This window comes from Mytilus trossulus, chromosome 5, assembly GCF_036588685.1.
Source record: "Mytilus trossulus isolate FHL-02 chromosome 5, PNRI_Mtr1.1.1.hap1, whole genome shotgun sequence".
In the NCBI taxonomy this organism is placed as follows: Eukaryota; Metazoa; Mollusca; class Bivalvia; order Mytilida; family Mytilidae; genus Mytilus; species Mytilus trossulus.
In genome coordinates, this window is record NC_086377.1 from 43,323,033 (window position 1) to 43,339,422 (window position 16,390).

Sequence of the window (16,390 nt, forward strand, 5' to 3'; positions counted from 1 at the left end):
AAAACAAGGCGGACTACCCAAAAATTGTAAATCAGTAGTCCTGTGGACACCCTGAATTTTGTGTATGATCTGGTTATTTCAATGCTTAAATAAGATTAAAGCATTCATGTCACGCTTTCAATTAATAAATTTTATTTTACTTCACGATTGACAGGATGTTTACACTTATAATCATAATGTGACTCGACAGCTAGCCTTAAGAACGACCCATTATCTCGCCCCAGGTTATTAGGCCGAATGACGCAAATCGGACGGAACTCTTCGGACTTTTACCTTATGTTGAATCATGAGGGACGTTTGCGTAAAGTGGCGAATGAACGGAATGAACCGCACATCACGATCTTTCAAGCGCTTTTTAATACCGGGTATCGACAAAGTCAAAATCGCGTAAGATCGACATTGAATAAAAGAAATGTCAACATTAGATTCCTTTTTCGGGACCCAACCTCCCCCTAAAAGAACCAAAACATCAGAGGAAAAGAAAGACTCACAGAAAAATTATGAAAAAAGTAAAAGAAAAAGGAGTTATTGTGTCGACTGGGAAAAAGATTTCACCTGGCTTCAAAATTCTGATGATGAAGGCATGACATGTAAGACCTGTAAAAAGTATGAAAAAGAGGGGCAGTGGGTAGAGGGGTCATCAAACTACAGAATTGAAGCTGTTAGAAAGCATGGAAGCTCAGAAACGCATATGAAAAATGTTAAAAAACAAATGGCCACATCAATACCTCCATCAGAATCAACAGCTGAGAAAACACTATTGATGATGAAGAAGGCTGCATTCAACAAATTGACATTGCTCTTTCGTAATGCACATTATATTGGTAAAAACAATCGTCCCTACACAGACTATATTAGCCTCTGTGCATTGGACAAGGCCAAGGACCTGGACATTGGCGACACATACATGACAGACAAATCCTGCCAAATGTTTATTCATGCTATTTCTTCAGCAAGACAGAATGAACAGGATGACATCATAAAAAACAGTAGTTTTATCTCTGTGATTTCTGATGGGTCCACAGACGTCTCATCCAAGGAAGCGGAGATAATTTATGTGCGCTGTTCCGTAAAATGTAGGGTAAGATATCATAATTTTTGAAGTTTTATTTTTATATGACCTTTATTTCTGATTACAATACTTTCAATAATATGATGAAATCCTGCTATTAAAAGTCAAAAGGTACGCATGACAATTACATTTTAAGAGGACTTCGTCTTGACAGTTGATCATATTTAAATGTTTTGAAAAAAAATATGACTATATATTAACCATGTTAACATAAAAATTATGGAGCCGAGGTCCTTTAAAATTTATAACAATAAAATATAATAAATATTTTCTGTTAATAGGTGTCAACTCTTTTTATTGGTGTGAAGAATGTTGCCAAAGCTGATGGTAATAACATAAGTATTGCCATTAGTACTTTGTTAACAGAGAGATTCCAGCAATCATGGAAAGACAAGCTTATTGCTATGGGCACTGACGGAGCATCAGTGATGTTAGGAAAGTCTAGTGGAGTGGTAAAGAGAATAAGTGACATGACCAGCAAACCAGTTCATGCAATTCATTGTTCAGCACACAGGTACGTACACTAGTCTATGCACACTATATAAAAAAATAAAATATGGTATGATTGCCAATGAGACTATCCACAAAAGACCAAAATGACAAAACATTAACAACTATAGGTCACTGTATGGCCTTCAACAATGAGCAACCATATACCGCAAAGTCAGCTATAAGACAATGTAAAACAATGTAAATAGGAAAGCTATCGGCCTTATTTATGTAAAAAAAATGAACGAAAAGCAAATATGTAACACATAAACAAACAACAACCACTGAATAACAGGCTCCTGACTTGGGACAGGCACATACATAAATAATGTGGTGGGGTTAAACATGTTAGCGGGATCAAAACCCTCCCCTAACCTGGGACATTGGTATAACAGTACAACATAATGTCTTGTTAAGTACATGTACATATTTTATCTAGTTTTCCTGTCCAACCAATATTTCATCTGATCATTCATTACATCAATCAATCATGTATTAATCAATAGGAGTCTTTCATGTGCAGCTGTTCATGTCTATCATGTGTCCATATGTTTTTTATAGGATTGAATTGGCATACAAAGATGCAATCAAGATGGTGAAAATCTGGCAGCGGTGTGATGCGCTGATGCTGAACATCTATCTGTTTTACAAGTATGAATTAAATTTCTTTTTACAATTTCCGTGTATTAGTTTTTAGTATGTGTGTTAAAATTCAAAACGTCAAAAATTCTATGACTTTTAGCATAAACTTGGTTTTATTAAGGACAAATTCATTTATTTATTTATTTGCATTTAATGCACAAATGTTGTTCATGTGTGTCCTTGTTACATGAATGTTTTCTTACAAGCTCTATTCTGTAATTTGTTAATCCCCTTTTCTTCATACTTAAAACAAATCTTGCATAGCACTTTATAATGAAATTAAAAGTTATCACACGTTGAAGTATAAATGTCTGATTTTTTAGATACAGTCCACTGAACAGATCTAACTTGCAGGCTAGCTTCAAAAGCTTAGATCAGAAGATGTTAACACCAACCAGAGTCGGTGGGACACGCTGGGTGCCTCACCATGAGAGAGCTTTGACCACAATACTACATGGCAAAGAAGCCATTACTCAACATCTTGAACAGGTTTGTTGTTAATTGTAAAAATGTTGTATGAAATAATATAATTATTGGCAATATATGTTTCATATTAAGTTACATATTATATATATGCATATTAAAGCTGGACCAAGTCTAATTTTGTTATTCAAATCAACTGATGTGAACATGTTAATTATTAACTATATATTAAAATGCAGATAATTAGCAGTGTTTGAGTAGTAAATTTTGCACTTAACACAAAACTTTTAAAACTGAAAGCTTTCTTTTGTAGATGCAAGTACCAGGTGAATCCAGGAAAGATTCCAGTGCAAAGGCACGGAACTTTTTAAAAGCTTTGAAAGATAAGAATGTTTCCTTCTGGTTGCATTTCATGCTAGACGTCATTAAAACTTTGAGTACTGTTTCTAGGACAGTCCAAAGTAAAAACAGCACTGTGGGTGATGTTTATAATGAATTAGAGTCGTGCAAAACCATACTGAACAAGTATATGAAAAGGTAGCTAATATGGAAACACAATGAGTTCATTAAATATGCTTTCACGTCATATAATAAAAAAATTGTAGTTAACACTATATTAACAAATAATTCTGTAGCTTCTATACATACATTATGCACATATATAACAATATAATCAACATATAGCTGCATGACCATTTAACAATATAATCAACATATAGCTGCATGACCATTTAACAATATAATCAACATATAGCTGCATGACCATTTAACAATATAATCAACATATAGCTGCATGACCATCAATATAATCAACATAATGGTGATTTTTTGTACATGTACATTGTATGATAAACTAATGGGTTATTGTGTTGATGATGGCCATCAATATTATAATCCATTCATTTTTCCATCATTTTTCATGAAGGAAAATAAACAAAAACAAAAAGTCATCATTTGCAATAGAAAACATTATATTTTTAAGTTTGCTTTCATTCTTACAATGTTTTAGAAACAAGAATCTACCAGTCTTTTGGTTTTAATATAAACTTTTCAAAAATGAATGTATGCATAGTGATTCCATCTTGTTTCTGATTCATTAACTGGTGATGGGGCTAATCCAAAATGCTTTGAATGCTTCTTTTTATTTAGTGATGGACCAAATGTAAGAAAGTATTTGAAAGCTTCTACTAATGGTGATGAAAAAATCCTGGAAACTTCAAGAAACTTATTCCTCAGTAGACTAATTCAAGCCATTTCTACTCGCTTTGAAGGAGATTTGCATTTATTCAAGGGTTGTACAGTTCTTTCATTTAATAAGTGGCCATCCAGTCTTGATGAAGACACAGGTATTTAAGGGCACCCATTAAAGATATTTTGATTTGTCTTTTGAAGAATATCATCAATTGCTTATTTCAAATGTTGAAATACAATGAATTCTGAATAATCATATTTTGTTTGCCTTTTTTTAAGGGGATGTTTTAGTCTATGCACTATTTGGTTTATTTATTGGAACTGATCATTATGAATTCATGGTAGAATGGTTGATTTCCAGCATCTGTGGTTGTCTTACAGTACTAAGAAAATTATTTTGTCTGTTGAAGCACTTTCTCAAGTTCAAATTACCTCTATACTCTAACCCCAAAATAATTATAAATTTGTTTTCAAATAAAAACTTGACTTTTATATCTATTTCTTCTCAGAGTTTGGGGATACACTTATTAGTGAGCTAGTGGATGTGTGCAGCCCAGGGTTTGACGACACAGTTGATGCTGACTCAATTGAATCAGAGTGGACAAGATTTAAATGTGAACTGTATTCCAGGTAATTATAATTCAAAATTTGTTATAAAAATAATCATTCAGAATCTATGTATTTTAATGTACTTTTCTAATTGGACAGTAACTTCTTTTCATGATTTTGTATGGTTACACTACACCATATAGACACCAATTTTGCAATGAATTAATCATACATTATTTTTTATATGTTTAAGCAAAAAGTCACTGCAGATGTATACATGGGAAGCAGCAGCAGATGCATACATGACAAAATATCCCAATTTGTTCACTATGGTGAACTACCTCCTGACGTTGCCATCATGTTCAGTAGATGCTGAACGTGGCTTTTCAAGGTAACAATAAAAATTGATATGTGTCAGCAACAATAATAATATCTATCATTAAAAGATAACTACAAGTCTAAAAAATAAGCATTCATGATTCACATTTAGTTTAAAGATGTGATGTAAAACCAATGCAAATTTTAACTTTGACTCCACATGGAACTCAACAACTGGTGTATGTTTTTTTCAAGATAATGATTTAAAGTTACCATGGAAAAATTATTATAGGCTGTGGTGTCGAAGTATAAATGTTACTGTCTTCTCTCAATTGAGTTGAACATATTGATTAATTCAAGAAATACTTGTTTATTTTAAACAGCATGAAGATGATCAAGAATGATTGGCGGTCAAGGCTTAGCGCCAACAACCTGTCTGACTTGATACTTGTTTCTTTGGAAACAGAAAATGTTGATGCCTTTGACCCAACAAAAGCCATTCACCTCTGGAGTACTGAGGGTGTAAGATCAAGACGACCCTTCTATAAAGACAACCTGAAAAAGGTATCTATGGCCATAGCCTTCTATTAAAGTTAAAACTTTGTAAAAACAAGTCCTTGTGGGTTAATAGGCTGTTGGGTCGACCTTTGTCATCATGCTTTTTTTATTGTCACACATTTTTCCATCATAAACTTTAAACTAAACCATGTGAAGTATCCCATATAGACTGTCCTTGTTTAACTTTTCATTTAATACTAGAAATGATTTTTATATCTTTCAGAGTTGTACAGATGACATCCTCATTGATGTTGCAACTTCTGCTGAAGTGGAGATGGAGGTCAATGAGGATGAAGAAATTGAAACTGACAATGATTATAATTTGGTACAAAATGTATATCTTGAGGCAGAAAAGTTGGAGGATGAGGATGATAGCATCAGTGATGATGAGGATGAACTATATTATAATAACAAAGACATTCTATCTCTTCAACAGAAATCATATAAACTGTTCCAAGAATTAATGGAAAATTAAAAAAATATTAACTGATTGTTATTCTTTTTTCTAAATAATTCTGGAATAAAAGGTTTAATAACCCCATCAAACAAAGCCTTACAAATCGTCTCCAATTGCAGGCATCTCATTTTTTTCAAAATTTTTTCAGGGACCCGGAGGAAGTTCAGGAAGAATACAATAAATTGCACTAAATATTAGCTTTTATCTGAAAAAAAACAAAATATTTTCAAAATTCAAATGAACATTTGTGTGCTTTTGAGATGTTCAGATGGCAGGAAATTGCATCTAATTTTGAAAAATTTTCTTGGGGGGGCATGCCCCCAAACCCCCCTAGAAATTTCGGGCCGCGTTGCGGCCCTCACCGGTGATAGTAATGGCCTACCAGGACTACCAAATATTTTTTCTTGGTGGTCCTGTGGACTACATAGCATATAATGTTAGTGTCTAACCCTGCGCGGCGGCATTGATTTGATTTTCATCCACTTGTTATTGACTATTGTGCCTTTGGTATACTAGGTTTTTAAACATCAACAATTTAATTACAGAACTATCAACTGAGTTTGAGACAGTTAAAAAAACACAAGCAACAAGTGCAACATCTGTGTCAGGTATTTGAAATATTATTGTAAATTCATATTGAAAATTAAATATGGCTTACAACATGGAAAATAAACCAAAACGCATATGTCAAAATTCCATCAAAGATACAGCTTCACATGTTTAAATATCTATTATTCATTTACATAACATGCTGTAACTTCTACATTTTATTCACTGTGACAAACTATTTGTTACGCTATTTGCAATCTACCACGATCACACCCCTATTTAAAAGTTGGAATTTCCCAATCTTCATCTAGGAAAATCCTCTGTACTATTTTTTGATTGTTTGTCTTTTGATTTTTAGCCATGGGGTTGTCATTTTGTTTTCGATCTATGAATTTGACTGTCCCTCTCGTATATTTCGTCCCTCTTTTACAGAACTTACCTATTGTTTTGTTGCTATTTTTCTACTACTACTACTACTACTTAAACGTCGATAATTTCATTATTTACAACTGAGACTTGGACTGTAACAAAAACATAAGCAACAAGTACAACATCTGTGTCATTAGTCTGTTTTCAAGCAAGATTTCTAAATGCAAAATAGGTAGAAGCTGACGCACGCGTCCGGGTGCAGGATTTTCTCGCTGCGTTGAACACCCATTGGTGGTCTTAGGCAGTATCCTGCCTCTTAGGTTATTGTCTCTTTCTTTTTATAAATTTCAGAATAAAAAAAACAGAAACTTATTTGATATTTTAGCGATCAATGTGCTATTTAATAACAATTTTATTGCGAAACATTGTCTTCGTTTAATAAAAGCTAATATAACATGTATCATAATAAACTGTTATTTCATTTTCTAATTTACCACTAAGTGTGTTTTGTGTTTAGCAACTCATTCAAACAGGTATGATAAGGCGGATCGAAACGCTGTTGCCCCTAACTGTTTAATCCGTAAATTATAAGAAGGTAATTAGTTCCTGCAATAAAGATGCATCACCGAAAAATCAATGAAACCATGCAGATACATTGACAAGCATGACAGGAATAGAAAAGAAAACCTATCTGAATATATTATTTTTTTCTCCAAAATTGATGATTGTGCATAAACATATCTGGTAATTGCTGCCAAACATTAAACTAAATAATTATATGCGAAACTTGAAATTGAAAATAATAATGCGATGTGAGTGATCAATTTATTAGTTTCAATTTTCTTTAAGGAAAATCAATTTTGCAATACTCTAATATGTCAAAGCGTCTTTATAAATGTTAAAGATAAATAAGTAAATAAATGCAAATAGAGAATAAAATAAAGAAGTCATTGTTGAACTCTAATATTTCATTTTCGTTAAAATAATCGTTCCAGCTCATTAATTGATGTTCTCAATAGAGGATTGCTGATAAGTAATCATAGTTATGATCCCTCAGTGTGACGGGTGATTCTAATATGACGTTCTTCTTTAGCTTTGGGTACAAAGCCATGTTCTAATTTGAATAGAACATGGGCTGCACGTGATTGACGTCACAATTGAAATTGCAACGTCAGATGAATTTTGAACAACGCCAGAGATCAAAATGGACATTTTTGTTGGTGTTGCTCGCTAGGAAATTAAATAAAAACATTCTAAAAGTAAGTTTAAATGTTTCTGTTCTTTTTTTATTGATAAACTGTTGATTTTTCTATAACGTTTTTGTTCATCAAATCAAAATGGCGACATTTCGAGCGTCACTATAGGTCCGCTTTGAAGAACAAAACTTCAAAATATTCCTATTAGAATCGAAATAATTCTATAATGCCATGCTCTATGCTCATTTTAACATGGGTAGGCATTATATTTGTAAACATTGAATACCTCGCTAACGCTCGGTATTAAGATATTAACAAATATAATGCCTACCCATGTTAAAATGAGCATAGAGCATGGCATGAAAGAATTATTTCTTAAATAGAAGTATGGTAAATCATTAGTCCATTTTTGACGAGCAGAAAAACCTCCGGCAAAGTGGGGCGTCCGGGCGACTCTGCTATAAATTTGCAGTCACGTCCTGTCAAAATGCGGGGTTAAATCCGAGTGCCACACTCTTTGCACGTTAAGAATCCTTTTGTTATTTTTCTAAATTTCGTCTACTACACTTTTAGCAGGTTTTATGAAGGTTCATATTGCAATATTAATGTAAAGAATAAAAATAATAAGAGAATAATTAGAATAAGTGGTCCACAAAAGTTCACATAAAATGAATGTATTACTAAACAATTATAACAACTACTTTTTTTTACCGTATACGGTGCAGGAAATGCTTACTCTTCCGGAGTACCTGATTTCATTCCCAGTTTTTAGTGGAGTTCGTGACGTTTCTTAATGTTATTTATAACTGTTGATGTAAATGTCCTTTGGTTTTGTGAGTCTTGGTTCACTCATTTGTTTTGATTGTTATTGTCATATTTCTATTTTCAGCAATTGTAAGTACTTAAAACGGCTATACTATCAGACAAACGAACATTTCATGTAGTTCCCTCTTACTATTTCATTGGGGTCGATTTGTTATCTCATCGATGTTCTTTAGTATATGCTAAAGGTAGTTTGTTGAGGTTACGTAGTTTTTATTTTTGCCATATTCCTGATTTTCGTAGACTTATTATTGTCTGTTGTTCTTTTGGTATGATATCTTCTTTTTAAAACATCAAAAATTTCATTATTTGTAGGACTATCAACTGAGGCTGGGACTGTGATAAATACACAGGTAACTAGTGAAATGTCTGTGTCGACAGGTATAGAAAAAATAAGTAAGTTAGCATTGAAATATATGTATGGTTCATTATTTATCAACAAAATATACCAACACGTTTAGGATTAAGTTCAAGTAAAGGAACAGCTTCACTTGTGTATTATATCTTTTTTTCCCCTATTAAGTTTCAAAAACTATATTAAATCAAAAACTTGGACTTCTAAAAATACACAAAATATCAACATCAACGTAATCTACTCGGCCTAAATCATATGCAGAACAAACCTCTATCGTACCTTTCAAAATCAATTTGCTCATCAACACCATTTACCGCTCATATAAAGTTGTAAACACAAGTTGTACTCTTAACTATGTAAAAAACGTACAAAACGTCATAATTCCAATTCCAAGAGTGGTTACTATTGTAATTTTCATATACGTATGATATGTCTTTGACGCAATATTGTACATCAATTTTTCGTCCATCTATGATGTTTTACTCATAAAAACAACCAAACAAAAGTACCCCTATTTATTTTTGTTTCGAAGTGCAAAATTATCGAGTAAAGTAATAGTTTTGACAGTTGTTAGTTAATATACATGATATAGTATATATTATATATGTTTGATAACAAAATAAATCTATTTTATAATTTATCATTACTTTTCAGATTCAATAATTGATTTTCGATAACATTTCGATATATAATATTCGTATTGACGAACCATAAGATCTTTTTCGTACAACAAATTCTGATAGTTTACTTCATCATATATATTATGATTGATCGAATATTTTCACTACTGCTCATATAATGCATGTGTGGGTTTTGTAGCTAATGGAGAATGGAGTATTTGGAACGATTGGAAGTTCTGTGAAGTAAACTGCGTTCGAGAGGACACAACCGAAGGAAAACAGCAGAGATGGAGAAGATGTAATGGCTCAGAATGCTCTGGTAAAGACACGGAAGAACGAGCATGCTCAGAGCCAGACATATGTAAAGGTATGAAAGCTCCATATTATTGACAATTAAAAAATAAAAACAACACTGTATATACATTTTATGCGGCCGACGCGCTTCTCTAGATTTACCTTCATCAGCACACTTAAAGACAAATATTTAAAAGCTGACTATCTAGAGGAACCGAAGCAATATGAGCTTTATGAGTAAAAAAACATTATAAAAAAAGCAAAAACCGTTTAAGGACAAGTTTGACCGAAGAAGTAAGCACCTTAGTTTCTTTTTAATTTCTAAATTAAGGAATGGATTAGAAATCTTGTCAGTATCGATTAACTGACCTCTGACTTGGTGATAAAATTGAGAATGTAAATGGGGAATGTGTCAAAGAGACAACGACCCGACCATAGAAAAAACAACAGCAGAAGGTCTCCAACAGGTCTTCAATGTAGCGAGAAATTCCAGTACCCGGAGGCGTCTTTCAGCTAGTCCCTAAACAAATATATACTAGTTTGGTGATATTGGTGATACCTATCGAACCAGTGAGGTAAAACATTCGAAGTATTTTTGGTTATCCCATATAATATGTTTAAAATCCTTATGAAGAAATTATCATCACCTTACGTCTAACGATACTCAGACTTCACCTGCCAAACGTCGCCTTGTTCAAGATTCTTAGAAAAACCAGTATTTTTCTAGATTGTTTTCATTTAATTACTTCATTTGTATTGTCAAGGAAGGTTTAGGCATTCCCTCCACATTGTATGAATATTGCTCATCCTTTTGATAAATTTCTTTTTTGTTTATCTGAATGTCGTCAATCTTATTTTTCAGTTACAAGGTATATATTAGATTGAGACAATCAATTACGTTTTTACTATATCCTAATTTAAACGAATGTTCCAGTATGATTAATATTCTAATGGTTCATACAATAAGATATTAAATGTATAAAACAAATTTACCATTTTGATAGATTATAATACTAAAAAAAAAATTTTTTAAACTATATAGCATATGTAAAACGTGGTCGATTCGAAAGGGTTAGAGCAAAAAAGCGTTAAACTTATAAAAAAGCCTGCATGTTTTTGTAATTGTCAGTAATGACACGGAAAGACATGAAAAACAGTGAAACAGAACTGGAGAAGTCTTTAATAAAAGTAACTAATATATTTAATAGAAATATGTATAACGTCAAGTAGGATCAAGAAAATTCCTAAAGGGTGGGATAGTTTCGAACTAAAAACTGTTCACACAACTAATCTGTTAAAAAAAATCAGTTAGGTGCCTACTCTTTGTTTTTATGAATTTTATGTAAGGAAAATTCAAAATTCAAAATTGGAAAGACCAAAAATGAAGGTCCATAATGAAAGAGGAAAAAAACACATGATAAAACACATCAGACGAATGAACAACAACGATCGTATTCCTGACTTGGTACAGGCAAATGTAGAAAATGATGGATTGAATCTGGTTTTATAGCGCTTAATCTCTCACTTGCATGACAGTCGCATCAAATTCCATTTTGTTTACAATCATGCGTGATCAAACAGACATAATAGGTAAATTCAATCAAAATAGGGGTACTGCAGTTAATACCGTGTCGTAATCTCAATCAGAACAAATATTTAAAAAAGAAGCAAAAAAACCTACATCAAAGGAGTAGGTCCAGTAAGACCCCTTTTTGGCCAAAAATATAGCAGTTTTACAAAATTGTTAAATTGTAAACTTTTAGTTATTTATTGGAAAGAATAATGCTTCTGCTACATAAATATGGGCTGTTCTTGACAATACAATGCACATGTATCGGGTAATAGCATCATTAAGTCATGTAATTTCATTTTCGTTAAAATAATCGTTCCAGCTCATTAATTGATGTTCTCAATAGAGGATTGCTGATAAGTAATCATAGTTATGATCCCTCAGTGTGACGGGTGATTCTAATATGACGTTCTTCTTTAGCTTTGGGTACAAAGCCATGTTCTAATTTGAATAGAACATGGGCTGCACGTGATTGACGTCACAATTGAAATTGCAACGTCAGATGAATTTTGAACAACGCCAGAGATCAAAATGGACATTTTTGTTGGTGTTGCTCGCTAGGAAATTAAATAAAAACATTCTAAAAGTAAGTTTAAATGTTTCTGTTCTTTTTTTATTGATAAACTGTTGATTTTTCTATAACGTTTTTGTTCATCAAATCAAAATGGCGACATTTCGAGCGTCACTATAGGTCCGCTTTGAAGAACAAAACTTCAAAATATTCCTATTAGAATCGAAATAATTCTATAATGCCATGCTCTATGCTCATTTTAACATGGGTAGGCATTATATTTGTAAACATTTAATACCTCGCTAACGCTCGGTATTAAGATATTAACAAATATAATGCCTACCCATGTTAAAATGAGCATAGAGCATGGCATGAAAGAATTATTTCTTAAATAGAAGTATGGTAAATCATTAGTCCATTTTTGACGAGCAGAAAAACCTCCGGCAAAGTGGGGCGTACGGGCGACTCTGCTATAAATTTGCAGTCACGTCCTGTCAAAATGCGGGGTTAAATCCGAGTGCCACACTCTTTGCACGTTAAGAACCCTTTTGTTATTTTTCTAAATTTCGTCTACTACACTTTTAGCAGGTTTTATGAAGGTTCATATTGCAATATTAATGTAAAGAATAAAAATAATAAGAGAATAATTAGAATAAGTGGTCCACAAAAGTTCACATAACATGAATGTATTACTAAACAATTATAACAACTACTGTTTTTTACCGTATACGGTGCAGGAAATGCTTACCCTTCCGGAGTACCTGATTTCATTCCCAGTTTTTAGTGGAGTTCGTGATGTTTCTTAATGTTATTTATAACTGTTGATGTAAATGTCCTTTGGTTTTGTGAGTCTTTGTTCACTCATTTGTTTTGATTGTTATTGTCATATTTCTATTTTCAGCAATTGTAAGTACTTAAAACGGCTATACTATCAGACAAACGAACATTTCATGTAGTTCCCTCTTACTATTTCATTGGGGTCGATTTGTTATCTCATCGATGTTCTTTAGTATATGCTAAAGGTAGTTTGTTGAGTTTACGTAGTTTTTATTTTTGCCATATTCCTGATTTTCGTAGACTTATTATTGTCTGTTGTTCTTTTGGTATGATATCTTCTTTTTAAAACATCAAACATTTCATTATTTGTAGGACTATCAACTGAGGCTGGGACTGTGATAAATACACAGGTAACTAGTGAAATGTCTGTGTCGACAGGTATAGAAAAAATAAGTAAGTTAGCATTGAAATATATGTATGGTTCATTATTTATCAACAAAATATACCAACACGTTTAGGATTAAGTTCAAGTAAAGGAACAGCTTCACTTGTGTATTATATCTTTTTTCCCCTATTAAGTTTCAAAAACTATATTAAATCAAAAACTTGGACTTCTAAAAATACACAAAATATCAACATCAACGTAATCTACTCGGCCTAAATCATATGCAGAACAAACCTCTATCGTACCTTTCAAAATCAATTTGCTCATCAACACCATTTACCGCTCATATAAAGTTGTAAACACAAGTTGTACTCTTAACTATGTAAAAAACGTACAAAACGTCATAATTCCAATTCCAAGAGTGGTTACTATAATTGTAATTTTCATATACGTATGATATGTCTTTGACGCAATATTGTACATCAATTTTTCGTCCATCTATGATGTTTTACTCATAAAAACAACCAAACAAAAGTACCTCTATTTATTTTTGTTTCGAAGTGCAAAATTATCGAGTAAAGTAATAGTTTTGACAGTTGTTAGTTAATATACATGATATAGTATATATTATATATGTTTGATAACAAAATAAATCTATTTTATAATTTATCATTACTTTTCAGATTCAATAATTGATTTTCGATAACATTTCGATAAATAATATTCGTATTGACGAACCATAAGATCTTTTTCGTACAACAAATTCTGATAGTTTACTTCATCATATATATTATGATTGATCGAATATTTCACTACTGCTCATATAATGCATGTGTGGGTTTTGTAGCTAATGGAGAATGGAGTATTTGGAACGATTGGAAGTTCTGTGAAGTAAACTGCGTTCGAGAGGACACAACCGAAGGAAAACAGCAGAGATGGAGAAGATGTAATGGCTCAGAATGCTCTGGTAAAGACATGGAAGAACGAGCATGCTCAGAGCCAGACATATGTAAAGGTATGAAAGCTCCATATTATTGACAATTAAAAAATAAAAACAACACTGTATATACATTTTATGCGGCCGACGCGCTTCTCTAGATTTACCTTCATCAGCACACTTAAAGACAAATATTTAAAAGCTAACTATCTAGAGGAACCGAAGCAATATGAGCTTTATGAGTAAAAAAACATTATAAAAAAAGCAAAAACCGTTTAAGGACAAGTTTGACCGAAGAAGTAAGCACCTTAGTTTCTTTTTAATTTCTAAATTAAGGAATGGATTAGAAATCTTGTCAGTATCGATTAACTGACCTCTGACTTGGTGATAAAATTGAGAATGGAAATGGGGAATGTGTCAAAGAGACAACGACCCGACCATAGAAAAAACAACAGCAGAAGGTCTTCAACAGGTCTTCAATGTAGCGAGAAATTCCAGTACCCGGAGGCGTCTTTCAGCTAGTCCCTAAACAAATATATACTAGTTTGGTGATATTGGTGATACCTATCGAACCAGTGAGGTAAAACATTCGAAGTATTTTTGGTTATCCCATATAATATGTTTAAAATCCTTATGAAGAAATTATCATCACCTTACGTCTAACGATACTCAGACTTCACCTGCCAAACGTCGCCTTGTTCAAGATTCTTAGAAAAACCAGTATTTTTCTAGATTGTTTTCATTTAATTACTTCATTTGTATTGTCAAGGAAGGTTTAGGCATTCCCTCCACATTGTATGAATATTGCTCATCCTTTTGATAAATTTCTTTTTTGTTTATCTGAATGTCGTCAATCTTATTTTTCAGTTACAAGGTATATATTAGATTGAGACAATCAATTACGTTTTTACTATATCCTAATTTAAACGAATGTTCCAGTATGATTAATATTCTAATGGTTCATACAATTAGATATTAAATGTATAAAACAAATTTACCATTTTGATAGATTATAATACTAAAAAAAAAATTTTTAAAACTATATAGCATATGTAAAACGTGGTCGATTCGAAAGGGTTAGAGCAAAAAAGCGTTAAACTTATAAAAAAGCCTGCATGTTTTTGTAATTGTCAGTAATGACACGGAAAGACATGAAAAACAGTGAAACAGAACTGGAGAAGTCTTTAATAAAAGTAACTAATATATTTAATAGAAATATGTATAACGTCAAGTAGGATCAAGAAAATTCCTAAAGGGTGGGATAGTTTCGAACTAAAAACTGTTCACACAACTAATCTGTTAAAAAAAATCAGTTAGGTGCCTACTCTTTGTTTTTATGAATTTTATGTAAGGAAAATTCAAAATTCAAAATTGGAAAGACCAAAAATGAAGGTCCATAATGAAAGAGGAAAAAAACACATGATAAAACACATCAGACGAATGAACAACAACGATCGTATTCCTGACTTGGTACAGGCAAATGTAGAAAATGATGGATTGAATCTGGTTTTATAGCGCTTAATCTCTCACTTGCATGACAGTCGCATCAAATTCCATTTTGTTTACAATCATGCGTGATCAAACAGACATAATAGGTAAATTCAATCAAAATAGGGGTACTGCAGTTAATACCGTGTCGTAATCTCAATCAGAACAAATATTTAAAAAAGAAGCAAAAAACCTACATCAAAGGAGTAGGTCCAGTAAGACCCCTTTTTGGCCAAAAATATAGCAGTTTTACAAAATTGTTAAATTGTAAACTTTTAGTTATTTATTGGAAAGAATAATGCTTCTGCTACATAAATATGGGCTGTTCTTGACAATACAATGCACATGTATCGGGTAATAGCATCATTAAGTCATGCTAAATTACTGAAATCCATAAAATTCTAGCTTTTTCGCTAAATTTTAGACGGTTTCCGTTTAAAACGAAAGTGGCCGTATTCGTGTTCATCCTTAATATTGAAATGTAAGTTGTATTTGATGATAATACATAACATATATAAAGGTTGAGGATGAACACGGATGCGGCCACATTCATATTTGACAAAAACAACATTTGAAAAGTGACATATTTGAGCTTGAATCGGATCGTTTTTAATGACTAAATCAGTTAAAATCTTTCAAATAAACTAATTGAATCAAATGAAATAGACACTTAAGTATTTAAAAAGTGGTCAACATCTTTCGTCAGATGAGCCTGAAATTTGAGACCACGTTAATTGCTTGTAAAAAGAAGATGTAGTATGACTGCCATTAAGACAACTTTTCACAAGAGACCAACTGACAAAGAAATTAACAAATAT

The 16,390-nt window shown here is 32.3% G+C and overlaps 1 protein-coding gene across 1 annotated transcript; it reads left to right on the forward strand.

The window, feature by feature from the left end:
- Window positions 1-202: 202 nt before the first annotated feature.
- On the forward strand, window positions 203-4,757 carry LOC134718864 (zinc finger protein 862-like). The gene is made up of 7 exons (XM_063581684.1): window positions 203-1,081; window positions 1,354-1,586; window positions 2,123-2,212; window positions 2,527-2,692; window positions 2,940-3,163; window positions 4,327-4,447; window positions 4,620-4,757. The coding sequence occupies exons 1-6, from the start codon at window positions 413-415 to the stop codon at window positions 4,346-4,348; spliced, it is 1,404 nt and encodes a 467-aa protein (XP_063437754.1). The 5' UTR covers window positions 203-412; the 3' UTR covers window positions 4,349-4,447; window positions 4,620-4,757.
- The last annotated feature ends 11,633 nt before the right edge of the window (window positions 4,758-16,390 follow it).

Bases quoted from the DNA above. Each gene is read 5' to 3' on its own strand.
- LOC134718864 (XM_063581684.1), top strand. From the start codon at position 413: ATGTCAACATTAGATTCCTTTTTCGGGACCCAACCTCCCCCTAAAAGA. The intron at 2,213-2,526 runs GTATGAATTAAA...CTGATTTTTTAG, and splicing joins AACATCTATCTGTTTTACAA to ATACAGTCCACTGAACAGAT. The intron at 2,693-2,939 runs GTTTGTTGTTAA...TTTCTTTTGTAG, and splicing joins TTACTCAACATCTTGAACAG to ATGCAAGTACCAGGTGAATC.